The 15,538-nt window shown below is 48.7% G+C and overlaps 2 protein-coding genes across 3 annotated transcripts in view; one reads left to right on the top strand and one right to left on the bottom strand.

The window, feature by feature from the left end:
• Nucleotides 1–15,538, bottom strand: part of FBXO16 (F-box protein 16) — an 810,609-nt gene that overhangs the window by 663,484 nt on the left and 131,587 nt on the right. The gene's annotated exons all lie outside the window — the stretch shown is intronic.
• The window catches only part of EPHX2 (epoxide hydrolase 2), a 96,077-nt gene that overhangs the window by 55,436 nt on the left and 25,103 nt on the right, over nucleotides 1–15,538 (top strand). Inside the window, exons 11-12 of the mRNA XM_083494481.1 lie at nucleotides 11,635–11,720; nucleotides 13,341–13,452. Of these exons, the coding sequence (XP_083350607.1) occupies nucleotides 11,635–11,720; nucleotides 13,341–13,452 (198 nt within the window). The remainder of the gene's footprint in view (nucleotides 1–11,634; nucleotides 11,721–13,340; nucleotides 13,453–15,538) is intronic.

Below are 15,538 nucleotides of genomic sequence, written 5' to 3'. Positions count from 1 at the left end.
CCAGAGCCTCCTGCATGCTCTGACATGCGCTGCAGGATGTGTCCCGCCTTTATGCTGGTCCGCTTCGCTCCCCGCTGCACAAAGAGGACCAACATTTCCCTCGAACTTTCTTTCCTTATCTTTGCTAACCCCCTTGCCTCCTCCGTCAAGCAAAATCTCTCTGGCAGGAGCCAGCTTTAGATTTAATTAACTTTCCAGGGCAGGGCTTTGAACATGTAAGTACTCCATAAGCGCTAACTATGAAAATCGGCATGAGCGACCTGCTTGCGGGGAGGTGCTTGCTTAATTTGCTTGCTGATTAAACGTCCCTCGCGCCATCTGCTGCCCGGAAATAATTACGGAGGAAAGTTAAGAACCGTGACTTTGATCCCGGGAGGGGAGTAATCTAGAACAATGCACTCCTGGTAAACTCCTCCTTTGTTTTAATCTACCCATCCTGTGAGATGCACGATGCAAGAAAATATTTGGATATGTGGGTTCTGCCCCCACCAAGCCAAGTTTGTCTAAAACATTTAGATGCTGCCTTTCGAAGTTGTAAAGGTCGTCCGTGCAGCTAAACGGCAGTTGAAAGATTTTCTCCTTGCTTTGCTTCCTAAGATAGCACACATTAGATAAGAGAAATCTTTCTTTAGTCTTCTAATAATTAGCCCGCTAATTAATGTGGCTTGTTTGTTCAACTCCCTGAGCTGGGAGAGCAAATCCCTCTCCTTTTCTGAGCAGCTCTTGGCTGTTTGCAAATTCATTTGTGGCTTTTAATTAATATTGTGTGGTGCATCCCTGGGGGTCTCTCGTTCGAAGCCTTGGCTGCAAGAGCAAGAGCTATCGCAACCAGAACGCCACTCGCATTCTTGTTTATTTTACTGATTTAGTTATTTATTTATATTTGTGTGCCACCCTTCATCTGCAGATCTCAGGGCGGTCCACAACTTAAAAATACTATATAAAAAAGCACAAAATACATGCTAAAAACATTATTCTGTCTTTTCTTCAGATAGTTTCTTGGAGCAGCTTAATTGCCATCATCATAATTTTGTTCATGCCCTGCCCATCTGCCTGTGTTGCCCCAGTCACTCTGGGCAGCTTCCAACATAATAAAAAAAACAGCATCGAACATCAAAATCTTTGTTCTTCCTTCCTGCAATCCCAGTTTGGAGTGTTGCCCAGATGCAGAGACCTCTGTTTATAACAGTAGGGCCCTACCTGGGGCGAGGGGAGGGGAGCCTTGCACACACATGGATTCTTCAGGGAGTTTGCATGCGTTTATTACTATTATTTAAATGAAGCATAAAATAACCTCAAATTAGAGGTTCAGGCTATGTCCTGGAGGCACCAACGAGAAACGGCAGGAGGGGAGAATGTTGTGCTCAGGTCCTGTTTGCAGATTTCCCATTGAGGGTGCTATAAGAGAATCCATGACGAGAGAGGGGATCCCGAAATAAATTTATGAACCCTGCTTGGTGTGCCTATTGCTTTCAAACCATTGCCCTGCAAACTGAAACCTTCCTTGCACATGTTGGCAACTGGCTGGCTGGCTCGCCAATTGAAATTCTTATTTCAAAGGAACTTGGTTGGCCACTGTGAGAACAGGATTCTGGACTACATGGGCCACTGGCCAGACCCAGCAAGCCAGTGTGGTGTAGTGGTTAAGAGCGATAGACTCGTAATCTGGTGAACCGGGTTCGCTTCCCCGCTCCTCCACATGCAGCTGCTGGGTGACCTTGGGCCAGTCACACTTTTTTGAAGCTCTCAGCCCCACTCACCTCACAGAGTGTTTGTTGTGGGAGAGGAAGGGAAAGGAGAATGTTAGCCGCTTTGAGACTCCTGAAGGGGAGTGAAAGGCGGGATATTAAATCCAAACTCCTCCTCCTCCTCCTCCTCCTCCTCCTCCTCCTCCTCCTCTTCCTCTTACATAACCCTTTGGCTGACTCTCTGCAACAGTAGACGTAGCCTTTTGCTGTACAGTGGACAGCTGTGATCCGTGCGGGATGCACATTAGCAACCCGCAGCAGTGCACCTGCGTATGCACAAGTTGCGATTCGACGCTCGTGTGCAAAGCGCGATTTAGCGGTTCTGCGCATGCACGAAACCCGGAAGTAACGCGTTCTGGTACTTCCAGGTTTTGGCGGGTCCGTAACCCAAAAAAATGCAACCTGAAACTTCTGTAACCCAAGGTATGATTGTATCTTCCTACACACTGTAGGCCAGAGTTCATGGGGCTCATCTCTTCCACTGATGCCTCTGGATATGTACCAACAACAACAATTTATCATTTGCACCCCGCCCAGCTGGCTGGGTTTCCCCAGCCACTCTGGGCATCTTCCAGCAAAGATTAAAAATACATTAAAATGGCACACATTAAAAACTTCCCTAAACAGGGCTGCCTTCAGATGTCTTCTAAATATCAGGTACAGTGGTGCCCCGCAAGACGAATGCCTCGCAAGACGAAAAACCCGCTAGACGAAAGGGTTTTCCATTTTTCGATGCGCTTCGCAAGACGAATTTCCCTATGGGCTTGCTTCGCAAAACGAAAAAGTCTTGCGAGTCTTGCGAACTTTCCCCTTCCCCCCCTTTTCTAAGCCGCTAAGCCGCTAATAGCCTTTTAGCCGCTAAGCCGCTAAGCCTTTAATAGCCGCTAAAAGCGCTAAGCCTCTAACAGGGTTGCTTCGCAAGACGAAAAAACCGCTAGACGAAGAGACTCGCGGAACGGATTAATTTTGTCTTGCGAGGCGCCACTGTAGTTGTTTATCTCTTTGACATCTGATGGGAGGGTGTTCCACAGGGCAGGTGCCACTACCGAGAAGGCCCTCTGCCTGGTTCCCTGTAGCTTTGCTTCTTGCAATGAGGGAACCTCCAGAAGGCCCTTGGCGCTGGACCTCAGTGTCCGGGCAGAACGATGGGGGTGGAGACGCTCCTTCAGGTATACTGGACTGAGGCCATTTAGGGCTCCAGTTTTTGGAAGCCACGGGATGGGAGCATGCGCTCATCCTGTTTGCAGATTTCCCACAGGCATGTGGCTGGCCATTCTCGGGACAGGATGCTAGACTAGATGGACCACTGCCTTGATCCAACAGGGCTGTTGTTCTGTTCTTGTGATGGGGAAAGCAGAGCTTTGAGTGTGTAGCAGCTTCTGCGCTGGGGAGAGAATCCGCATTGGCTGCCCCGGCTGGCCCCATATTCTCTGAACTTGGCTTTTTGCAATTTGTTAATTTTCCATCCATCTGAATATTCTTTAGATCCATGACTCTGGAGATGGGGGAGGGGGCGTGTGGCAGAAAAACGGTCCTCTGTGTATGTGTGTGCTGGGTGTGTGAGTGGTGTTTTTTGCCTGCCAGAGTCTGAAATGGAGAAATGGTCACATAATTGATGCAGAGACTAAGCCACTGCGCAGAGGATCCCGGACTGATAAGAGAGCTTAGATTTCAGCCTTTTCTGTGACACTACAGAAGCCCATGAGAAATCCAATTAACACCGCCTTTCAGCTGCGGCGGCAGCGGCAGCGTATGAAGCCTCATGAAAGGTTTTTGAAACCAAAATGCCAGAAGGAGATTGTCTCTTACATTCCATTTTTTTAAAAATGGTATTTGAGTTTCCACTGTTCTTCACAGGGTCAGCTCCACCATTGCAGACAATCAGTCTGCTAGCTGAGGTTTTGTAGATCTGGGGGGCTGCTGCTCCCTGGCCACCTTTGTTTTAAAAATACCGTATTTTTTGCTCTATAGGATGCACCCGACCATAGGACGCACCTTGTTTTAGAGGGGGAGAACAAGAAAAAAAAAAATCTCCCCCTCTCTGCTCAGTGCCCCTTCAGCGAAGCGGCAGGAGAAACGGAGCCCCTTCCATTTCTCCTCCCGCTTGGCTGAAGGGGCGCTGCGCAGTTCTCCCTCTCTGCTGAAGCCAGGAGAGTCTTGCTCTCCCAGCTTCAGCGAAAGCAACGGGAAGCCTCCGGAGCGCGGAGGGAGCTATTGCTGAAGCCAAGGATCCTGCATTCGCTCCATAGGATGCACACACATTTCCCCTTAATTTTTGGAGGGGGGAAAGTGCGTCCCATAGAGCAAAAAATTCTGTAATAATTGCAAATTTGGCTCCCTATGGGCGTAGCCAATAGCCTGTCCAGTATTGGGAGCTATGTCTACAAGGCGCAGTGCCCTCCTGTCTTTTGACACAAGGGGGAGAACTGTGACTCAACGGTGGAGCATATTCCTTGCATGAAGAACGTCCCTGGTTCAGTCCCCTGTGGTATCTCCAAGTAGCACTACGGCCTGAATCCCGGTGCCCATCAGTGTGGATCAGTGGTTCCCAGAAAGTCAGTAGTACCATCTCCCGGGGGAGCAGTATTTGGAAAAGTGGGGTTCGAGGTGGTCAAATTTTCAGGACGGGGTGTAAAAATTGGCAGGTTTGAGGGCTTGCAATGGGCTGCATGCAGGCAACATATCAGAACACATATGGAAATGTCCCCTTAGGCATGTGGAAATAGCCCTGCAGAACGAAACCACCCAAAGTGTCTGTGCTTTGCATTTCTCTCTCTCTTTTTTATACATTTTTATTAATTTTTAACATATAATTTCCAACAGTCATTTAACACACATTCTTATCTTATACAATATTTTAGACTTCCTTCAACTACCTCTGAAGATTTTCCGTTCTTTATCACTTAATCTGCATTTCTTAATTTCTCTCTTATTTTTAATTGTCCTTAACTCATAATTCTCTTCGTAGCCTTCCTTGCAATATTTCACCTAATCCTCCTTACAGAAAATTCTTGCAGTCCTACTAGCGTAATCTTTTTATTACAATTGCTTTTCAAATAGTTCAGATATTTACTCCAGTCCTCTAAGAATCTCTGGTCCCGCAGGTTTCGAATCCTTCCTGTCAGTTCGTCTAATTCTGCGTAGTCCATTAATTTCATTTGCCACTCTTTCATCGGTAACTCTTCTTGTTTCCATTTTTTGTGCCAATAATATTCTTGCTGCCATTGTTGCATATAAAAACAATTTACAATCCTGTCTGTTAATATCCTCCCCTACAATGCCAAGTACCATATTTTTCGCTCTATAAGTTGTATTTTTCCCCTCCAAAAATGAAGGGGAAATGTGTGTGCGTCCTATGGAGTGAATGCAGGCTTTCGCTGAAGCCTGGAGAGCGAGAGGGGTCAGTGTGCACCGACCCCTCTCGCTCTCCAGGCTTCAGGAAGCTATCCGCAAGCCTTCGGAGCGTGGCGGGAGTGCCCGCCGGGCTCGGAAGGCTTGCAAATAGCAGCCTGCAGCCCGAAGCCCAGGGAGCGCAGCGCTGCACACCCTGGGCTTCTGGCAGCTATCCGCAAGCCTTCGGAGCCTGGCGGGAGTTCCCGCCGGGCTCCCAAGGCTTGCGGATAGCAGCAAGCTCTGGGAGCGAAGGCAAGGTTGCGTACAACCTCGCCGCCGCTCCCGGACCCGTTCTGGGGACTGGGGTCGGGGGAAGCTCGGGTTTCCCCCGCCCCAGCCCCACAGCTAAAAACGAAGCCAAGACAGCGAGTGGGATCCATCCCGCTTGCTGTCTTGGCTTCTGCCAAAGCCATGCGCAGCCTCTCCCGGCTGGAGAGGTTGTGCGTGGCTAAAGAGGAAGCCAAGGCAGCCAGCGGGATGGATCCCACTCACTGTCTTGGCTTCGTTTTTAGCTGTGGGGCTGGGGCGGGGGAAACAATTTTTTTTTTCTTTATTCCCCCCCCCCAAAAAAAAAAACACCTAGGTGCGCCCTATGGTCCGGTGCACCCTATGGAGCGAAAAATACGGTACTTTAAGGCATTGCTCCTGTGATCATTACTACGGTTGCCCTTGTTCCTGGCCTGTGGTTGCGCAAACCCTCCATCTTCCAGGCCAGACCTCTGTGCTGCTGCTGCTTCCCCCGACAATCCTTGATTTTTGTTCCTTTTTCTGCTGCTGCAGCAGAAGCTTCTGCCATCTCATTAACCGGCTGCCTGTGCGGCTCGTGCAGGAGCCTGAGCAAAAGAGCCTGCTCAATCAAACGGAATTTGCCACGCCAGGCTGGGACAGCGGCTGCTGATGAGGCAGAAGCAGAGAGCCTTGGCTCGCAGGGAGAGGCCGAGAACCCAAAGCAGGCTGATAGAAGCTGCTGGAATGACAGAAGAGGGGACCCTTTGCTCCTTCCGTTGTTCTTTGCTGGGGGATGCGCTGGACGCCTATCCTACAGCTGACGTGCATGTGTGAAGGGTTGTGTTTACAGATAGGTAGCCGTGTTGGTCTGCCATAGTCAAAATAAAAAAATTCCTTCCAGTAGCACCTTAAAGACCAACTAAGTTAGTTCTTGGTATAAGCTTTCGTGTGCATGCACACTTCTTCAGATACAGTGAAACAGAAGTTGCCAGATCCTTCTATATAGTGAGAAGGTGGGGAGGGGTATTACTCAGAAGGGTGGTGGGAATGGGTGATTGGCATGGGTGATGAGCCTGTTGACGACTCTTGAGATTGCAACTCATTACCAAACTTAAAACCATGGAGAGACCTGGTCTGAACAGAGACATTGGATTCTTATCTCATTATACATGACTAGCTATTTTTCACCTTCTCACCCCTTGCCTTTTCCTGTAAGACCTATTGCAGTCGTTAAGAGTCGTCAACAGGCTCATCTCAGCTATCTGCCAATCTCCCATTCCCACCACCCTTCTGAGTAATACCCCTCCCCACCTTCTCACTATATAGAAGGATCTGGCAACTTCTGTTTCAGTGTATCTGAAGAAGTGTGCATGCACACGAAAGCTCATACCAAGAACTAACTTAGTTGGTCTTTAAGGTGCTACTGGAAGGAATTTTTTTATTTTGAAGGGTTGTGTGTGTGTGTCCTTGTGCAGAGTTGTATCTCAAGCTTCCCAGGGCCCAAAGGATGCAGTGTGTCAGGCACCAACTGTTTGTCAGCTCCTAGGCGTTTGTCTCTCTTCCGAACTATCAGTTGCTAATCCAGCGCAGGTTGGATTAATGTGGTTCCTTAACTTATAAGGAACACATGCTCACACGCCCGCAGAGCCTAGGACTTGCCAATCAGAAGGTTGGCAGTTCGAATCCCCACAATGGGGTGAGCTCCTGTTGCTCTGTCCCAGCTCCTGCCAACCTAGCAGTTTGAAAGCACACCAGTGCAAGTAGATAGATAGGTACCACTGCAGCAGGAAGGTAAACAGTATTTCCGTGCAATCTGGTTTCCGTCACTCTTCTAAAGCCATCTAGGATGATAGCTGGGACACGGGTGGTACTGTGGTCTAAACCACAGAGCCTATGGCTTGCTGATCAGAAGGTCAGCGGTTTGAATCCCCGTGACTGGGTGAGCTCCCGTTGCTCAGTCCCTGCTCCTGCCAACCTAGCAGTTCAAAAGCACATCAAAATGCAAGTAGATAAATAGGTACTGCTCCGGCAGGAAGGTAAACGGTGTTTCCGTGCGCTGCTCTTGTTTGCGGTTTAGTCCTGCTGGCCACATGACCCAGAAGCTGTCTGTGGACAAACAGTGGCTCCCTCGGCCTGAAGCGAGATGAGCGCCACAACCCCATAGTCGCCTTTGACTGCACTTAACTGTCCAGGGGTCCTTTTTTTTTGCTTCAGTCAAAGGCATGCATTTATAAAGGCAAAGCCGATCGCACGTCTGGTTTATCTCACTGTGTCATTCAAATGTCTGCTTGCTAAAACGTTGCTGCTTCAATGGGAAGAGAACTAGGACTTGAACAATCAAGGGAGGCGCTGTAAGTTGGTGGCAGCCCATATGCTTTTTGTGCAGAAGGTTCAGCCTTAAGCATCTCCTGTTTTTTGAAAAGTAGCAAGTAGATGATTGCCGGTGGGGAGGGAGCTTCCCTCTGTTCAAGAGAGCCAGTGTGGTGTAGTGGTTAAGAGTGGTGGACTCGTAATCTGGGGAACCGGGTTCGCGTCTCCGCTCCTCCACATGCAGCTGCTGGGTGACCTTGGGCCAGTCACACTTTTTTGAAGCTCTCAGCCCCACTCACCTCACAGAGTGTTTGTTGTGGGAGAGGAAGGGAAAGGAGAATGTTAGCCGCTTTGAGACTCCTGAAAGGAAGTGAAAGGCGGGATATCAAATCCAAACTCCTCCTCCTCCTCCTCCTCCTCCTCCTCTTCTTCTTCTTCTTCTTCTTCTTGCCTTTGGAGAATGGCTACCAGTCAGAGTAGACCAGCTTGCCTCGCCCTACCCCTCACCCCATGTCTTGGACTACAACTCCCATCATCCCTGACCATTGTCCTTGCTTGCCAGGGCTGATGGGATTTGCAGTCCCAAGCTTTTGGAGATAACTTCAGGCTAGGGAAGGTGGAAATAGACAATGCTAGGGTAGGTGGCCAAATAGCCTGGCCCAGGATAAAGCAACCACCTTTGATTCTATGCCGGATTAGCTACCTTGGCAACTACCTAAGTACGGAGAAGGAACTGCCAGCATCAGAACAAAGAATCATCATCATCATCATCATAATTTTTTATTTATACCCCACCCTTCCCGGTTCAGAAAACTGGTCTCAGGGCACCTAACAACAATTTTAAAGCACTTAATTGATGCAACAAAAAACAGCTTAAAATACAGGATAAAACGTGAATAATAAGGAAGAGCCCTGGGCCAACATCTTCAAAAAGTTATTCACTGCAGTCCCAAGGTTTCCTTCCTTGTGAGTTGCTACCAATTATGACTCCATTAATGTGCATGTGAAGTTAAGATTTATTTTTTTGCCCCACTTTGCAACACTTTACACTTGCTTACACAGAACCACACTTGCCATTTTATTGCCCAGTTCAGAGGCAGCCTTTCAGAGTTCCTCGCAATCCCTTTCTACCGCCTCAAACGATTTTGTAGCACCAGCAAACCTGAACACCACCCTGACTCCAGGTCGTTTAAGAAAATGTTGAAAAGCACAGTCACCCCACTCCCAAGGGCTTGAAAAACGTAGATTGGCAAGGCAGGTTTTGGCAGGCTCTGTTTGGGATCAGATCTGGGGTGAGGGAGAAAGGGCTGTTTCCATGAAAGACGCACCCCTTTGCAGATGGTGGGGGCTTCTTTGGGCAGCCGCTGAGGCTGAGCCAACCTCCTCCAAAGGAGCTTGCCTCTTGCCAGGGCTAATTTTGGACTCAAAGAGCAAGCAAGGTGAGTCTCCTTTCCACGGGCTTTCGGAATAAACGAGGAAAAGGGTTAGTGGATGCAAGCTGTGTCTCGAATGAAGCCGTATCTTGAGCAAACAGATGGCTCTTAAAAGCCAGAATGGCCCTTTCAAGTTAAGAGAGGGCTTGGATGCTTGGAATTTGGAGTTTAGCTTTTTTTTTTTTTCCCCTCGCCCCACTCCTTTTCAAGATAATTTGGCAAGGCATCCCCTCTGAGTTGGCCTGGCTCTGGGCCAGCGTAAAAAGACAAACTGGTCTGGAGCCTCAACCCAGGGCAGAGTTTGTTTTACTGGAAGCCATGCTTTACAGGACTGAACACTCCTTAGGGGTATCTCCCCTTCCCTCTTCCGTAGTGGGCTGGTCTAAGCAAAAGGGCTCATCACATGCTGGTAGACTCTTGGACTGTGCCATGACAAACTTTGGGGCAGGGGGTGGGGGCTCAAGGACTGAATGCTGTCTTGTACTATAAATAAAAGACATTATCATGGCACATAGTTGTCCAATGCCAACAAAGGTCCGTATAGTTAAAGCTATGGTTTTCCCAGTAGTGATGAATGGAAGTGAGAGCTGGACCATAAAGAAGGAGAATTGATGCTTTTGAATTATGGTGCTGGAGGAGACTCTTGAGTGTCCCATGGACTGCAAGAAGATCCAACCTCTCCATTCTTAGGGAAATCAGCCCTGAGTGCTCACTGGAAGGACAGATCCTGAAGCTGAGGCTCCAAGACTTTGGCCACCTCATGAGAAGAGAAGACTCCCTGGAAAAAACCCTGATGTTGGGAAAGATGGAGGGCGCAAGGAGAAGGGGACGACAGAGGACGAGATGGTGGGACAGTGTTCTCAAAGCTACGAACATGAGTTTGACCAAACTGCGGGAGGCAGTGGAGGACAGGAGGGCCTGGCATGCTCTGGTCCATGGGGTCACAAAGAGTCGGACACAACATAGTTGCCCAAGAGAAACATTCCAGTCAAGGGATTGGGGGGAGATTTGATCCAGTTTGCATTCAAAGGTGAGCTTAAGTAATTCACACTTAATGAAATAACCTGTGTGAACTGACCTGAGACTGATATATACAATATACGAATAGGACGGTATATACAAATTTAAACTGAAATAGCCATCTTGCAAAATTTGCGCTTCTCCGAATTTTGCGATTCAATTCTCCAGTACCAGTAATGTATATAGAAAATACGTATAGTGTGCATTCACATGCATATTAGTGAAAGTAATATAGAAAAATGCAATACAATAGGGAAATACCTTGCAAAAATCTGTACAACAGGCAAAACTGCATAGCAAGATGTGCATATTAGCATGAACTTTCACGAGCACTTAAAAACAAAACACATTCACAAACTGATGCGGAAATGTGGAGAACTGCTCTTAAGACTGGAGAAATGAGAAACTGAAACTGATAAATCCACCCACCCTTGTTCTATGCTCTGAGCTTAATTTTCAGTGTTTAAGGGAGCTTTTCCATGCAGATTCAGGCCTGCACTTCCCCTCCTGAAGTGGTGTAGTCCAGAAACAGCTTTACCAGGTGACGATGAACTGTTTTTAATCTGTGCCCAAGACTCGTGAGCCTTTCCTTTCGCAAAAGATAAATGTGCTGCCACAGCACAGGCAATTCCAAGATTGTTTTTGTTGTTGTTTAGTCGTGTCCAACTCTTCGTGACCCCCTGGACCAGAGCACGCCAGGCACTTCTGTCTTCCACTGCCTGCCGCAGTTTGGTCAAACTCATGCTGGTAGCTTCGAGAACACTGTCCCACTATCTCGTCCTCTGTCGTCCCCTTCTCCCTGTGCCCTCCATCTTTCCCAACATGCGGGTCCTTTCCAGGGAGTCTTCTCTTCTCATGAGGTGGCCAGAGTCTTGGAGCCTTAGCTTCAGGATCTGTCCTTCCAGTGAGCACTCAGGGCTGATATCGTTCAGAATGGAGAGGTTTGACGTTCTTGCAGTCCATGGGACTCTCAAGAGTCTCCTCCAGCACCAGAATTCAAAAGCATCAATTCTTTGGCGATCAGCCTTCTTTATGGTCCATCTCTCATTTCCATACATCACTACTGGGAAAACCACAGCTTTAACTATATGGACCTATGTTGGTAAGGTGATGTCTCTGCTTTTTAAGATGCTGTCTAGGTTTATCATTGCTTTTCTCCCAAGAAGCAGGCATCTTTTAATTTCGTGACTGCTGTCACCATCTGCAGTAATCATGGAGCCGTAAAATTCCGAGATTAAGTGCGTCCAAATGACATGTGATTGCGTGCATTGAGCCGAGGTTGGAAGTAGCCCCAAAACATCACATAAAGGGGCAGAGCAGAATGGGCTTATGTATACAGGGAAACCCCAAACAAAACGAGAATATTCCATATATAAAGCACCTTCCGTTAAGTTGCACCTCGCTGCTTGAAGTACAGCAGAGCAGGAAACATGCCTTGCGCTTTTGGGAAGGGGAGCTTCCGAACCCCCCGTCAGCTCACTGCTTTTTCCGTTCTCCTTCAGGGCATCGCCCAAGCTACCTTCATCGGCCACGACTGGGGCGGTGTCACGGTGTGGCACATGGCTCTCCTTTACCCAGAGCGAGTCAGGTGAGTTGAATTAGCATTTGTGCAGCATTTTTAATTCTAAGGAAAATTAACATATTTAGCGGTTCCTCTCAACCTCCACCATGCACACATCTTAAGACAAAAAAAACAAGTCAGGTAAGGGCCGTAGCTTAGCAGGGAAGCCTCTCCCTTGCAAGCAGAAGGTCTTGGGTTCGGTCCCCAATGGTACTTCCATGTAGGGCTGGAAGACTCCTGCCTAGAATCCTGGACAGCTGCTGCTGGTCCGTGTGGACAGTACTGAGCTTGATGGACAACTGGGGTGAGGAAACTTCCTGTGTGTGATGGCCTGGGACTCAGACTCAGGACCGGAGGAGTCTCGGTCCACGCCGGATCCTCTGCCTCAGGCGGCATCTGAACCAAGTCTGGGGCCTGATCCTGAAGAGTCCCAGTCTGCACAGGTTCCCCTGCAACAAGCACCAGCTGGGCCGAGTCAGGGGCCTGAGCCTGCCCTGGCTCCAGATGTGGGGATTCCCTCGTTGCCTCCAGCTGGGCCATCGCTTATAGCTGCTCCACTACCGGTTGGGTCAGGGGAGGCTGAGGCGGCCTCTGGGTCTAGTAACCCACTGACGTCTCTTGAGCTGCAGAGACTGAGGTCAGAGAGGAGAGACCTGAGTACTGTCAGGAAGGAGTGCTCGCCTTCGGGAGAGACAGGGAGGTGAGTCACTGGGGGATCAGGACCGGCCGTTACCCTGACAGAGATAAAAGGCTGTCGGACCCTGCCCCAGGTTGCGGGAGCAACATTGCTGCTTGCTGGAACCTGCCTGAGACCCTGTGCCTTACCTAGCCTGGTTTCCTGCCTTGGCCCTGTTGGACTGACTCCTCATGGAATCCTTGGATTCGGGACCGGACCTGGACCGCGTTGCTCGGGTTAACCGCCGGGTCCAGCACACCCAGGGTTCCTAACAAAACAGCATTAGTATCTTGAACTTACCTGGGCAGTAGGGCAACCTGGCCTCTCTGGGCGGCAACCAACAGAATTAAAAGCACAATAAAACATCAAACATTAAAAACTTCCCTAAACAGGGCTGCCTTCAGATGTCTTCTAAAAGTCAGAGAGTGGTTTATTTCCTTGACATCTGACGGGAGGGCATTCCACAGGGCGGGCGCCACTACCGAGAAGGCCCTCTGGTTCCCTGTAACCTCACTTCTCGCAGGGAGGGAACCACCAGAAGGCCCTCTGCGCTGGACCTCAGTGTCCGGGCTGAATGATGGGGGTGGAGACGCTCCTTCAGGTCTGCTAGGCCTAGGCCATTTAGGGGTTTCAAGGTCAGCACCAACACTTTGAATTGTGCTCGGAAGTGTACTGGGAGCCACTGTTGGTCTTTCAAGACTGGTGTTATATGGTCTCGGCGGCCGCTCCCAGTCACCAGTCTGGCAGCCGCATTCTGGGTTAGTTGTAGTTTGACTTGTTATTCTTGTGACCAATCCTTGATGCTTTGTGTTCAAAATCAAGAGCAGGATTTCTTGGCCAGAGCAGTGATCTGTCTCATTCGGGAGGGGTCGTAACTAAATTTATTTATAATGTTTAAGATGCCGGAAGACTGTTGCTTTTTGCAGCCACAGACTAACACTGCCCTCTGGCTTCTTGCTGCGATGTTTCAGGGCAGTGGCTGGACTGAATACTCCCTACAAGCCTTCAGATCCCGCAGTGGATGTAATGAAAAGGATTGAATCCATACCTGTCTTTGATTATCAACTCTACTTCCAGGAGCCAGTGAGTATCATAGGGTCAAGATTGTAGAGTTGAAAAGGGTCATCTAGTCCAACCCCCTGCAAGGAAGTGTAAGAGTATGGAAGTTGGTGACGTGTACTGTGTTGGTGTCCAGCTGAGACTGTGCCAGAATCTAGACTTGGGGTAGGTATTCTGTTTTTAATCCAAATCGTCTGCTGTTCATCTTTGGAACTGGACCCTGAACTTGACCATATAGAGGATCCTGGTCTGTAGCGGACCACACGAGGGCAGAAGGCCAGTCCAGTCTAGAAGCTTCGCTGCACAGACAACTCACAGGAGCTGAGGTTGCACTCCTATCCACTCCTACCCGAAGAGGGCTCTGAGACCTGAGCAGGCAGAGGCTCCATTCACACATCGTGCTACACACTAAACCATGGTTTGGTTTCATTTTCTTCTGTTCGCTAAACCATGGTTTGGTATTCATTTTCTGCTGTTCACTAAGCCATGGTTTGGTGTTCATTTTCTGCTGTTCACTAAACCATAGTTTGCTGTTCATTTTCTGCTGTTCACTAAACCATGGTTTAGTGTGACACTGCAATTGTGTTGGCTCTCGAGGAGGAGGAGTTTGCAGCCGCTCTGCTCCACTCCAGGCCTGTAAGGTCAGTTCAGGGCAGCCACTAACTCAGGTTTGGCTTAGTGTGCCATCCAAACCCGTGATCGCAGTTAAGGTTTTCGGATAGCTCAGTTGGTTGGAACGTGGTGCTGATAATGCCAAGGTCCCGGGTTTGATTCCCTTATGGGCCAACTGCATATTCCGGCTCTACAATTCTGTGGTTCTATTACATCCTAACCCCAACCTGCGCTGACCTAGAATCATAGAATCATAGAGTTGGAAGAGACCACAAGGGCCATCGAGTCCAACCCCCTGCCAAGCAGGAAACACCATCAGAGCACTCCTGACATATGGTTGTCAAGCCTCTGCTTAAAGACCTCCAAAGTAGGAGACTCCACCACACTCCTTGGCAGCAAATTCCACTGTCAAACAGCTCTTACTGTCAGGAAGTTCTTCCTAAGGTTTAGGTGGAATCTTCTTTCTTGTAGTTTGGATCCATTGCTCCGTGTCCGCTTCTCTGGAGCAGCAGAAAACAACCTTTCTCCCTCCTCTATGTGACATCCTTTTATATATTTGAACATGGCTATCATATCACCCCTTAACCTCCTCTTCTCCAGGCTAAACATGCCCAGCTTCCTTAGCCGTTCCTCATAAGGCATCGTGATCTGTCTGACTCTCCTCTGGCAGTCCATTGGCTGGGGAGAGGGAGGAAGAAAGGGGTGTGGCATGTGGCAGAAAGAGAGAGAAGGGGTGGCTGTACCCCGCTAGCAGTGCAGCAGCCGCTAACACAGACAACCCCCAAGGGAATGCAGCCCATGACAGAAAGAGCCCTTTAGAGCACTACGTAGTCTACAGAAAAGCAAAGTGGATAGACTCCTCTCTGGCACCTCTTTTAGGCTGCAAGACTCCCAGCTCACACCCGAGAGCCAGAGTGTCGGTTGATTCCTCTTTTCCACCCTGGAAGATATGGAGCACAGACAGTTTGGGCTTCAGCTACTGCCAGTTTCCTGCATCTAGTGTGCTCAGGGCGATGCAGTGGTTCAAAGGAATCAAAACTCTTGTGCAAGCCCAAAATGTAGCTCTTGGTTCCGTGTTGGCCATTTGTTTTGTCACCTTTGATCTTGGGAGTTTTATCATGCTTTTCTTGTGCCCTGCCATGAGTTGATTGCTTATGAATAGTCTTAGGGATGAGTTTTTTTGTCTGCAGATTGTTTCAGGCCTGCAAGAATACGTTACGATATGATAATCTTTATTGTCCTTGTCCCATACAGAACAACGAAATTGAAAAAAATCTCCATCAGACATTCAAAAACCAACAAGCCTGCTATCCCAACCTGGTTAGTCCCCTAAAAACTCTGATACCCCATAATTAAATACAATATACTTCCATAGAGACAACTTTATACTGAGTTTAAAACCAAAATTGCATTTGGGTAGAAACTGTTTCTCAGGCGGCTAGTCCTAGTCTTTATAACCCTGGACCTTCTTCCAGAAGGCAGAAGCTGAAAGAGATCA

This window comes from Podarcis liolepis (genome assembly GCF_965112155.1).
Source record: "Podarcis liolepis genome assembly, chromosome: 3".
Lineage (NCBI taxonomy): Eukaryota > Metazoa > Chordata > Lepidosauria > Squamata > Lacertidae > Podarcis > Podarcis liolepis.
This window is presented reverse-complemented; position numbering and strand designations above follow the sequence as displayed.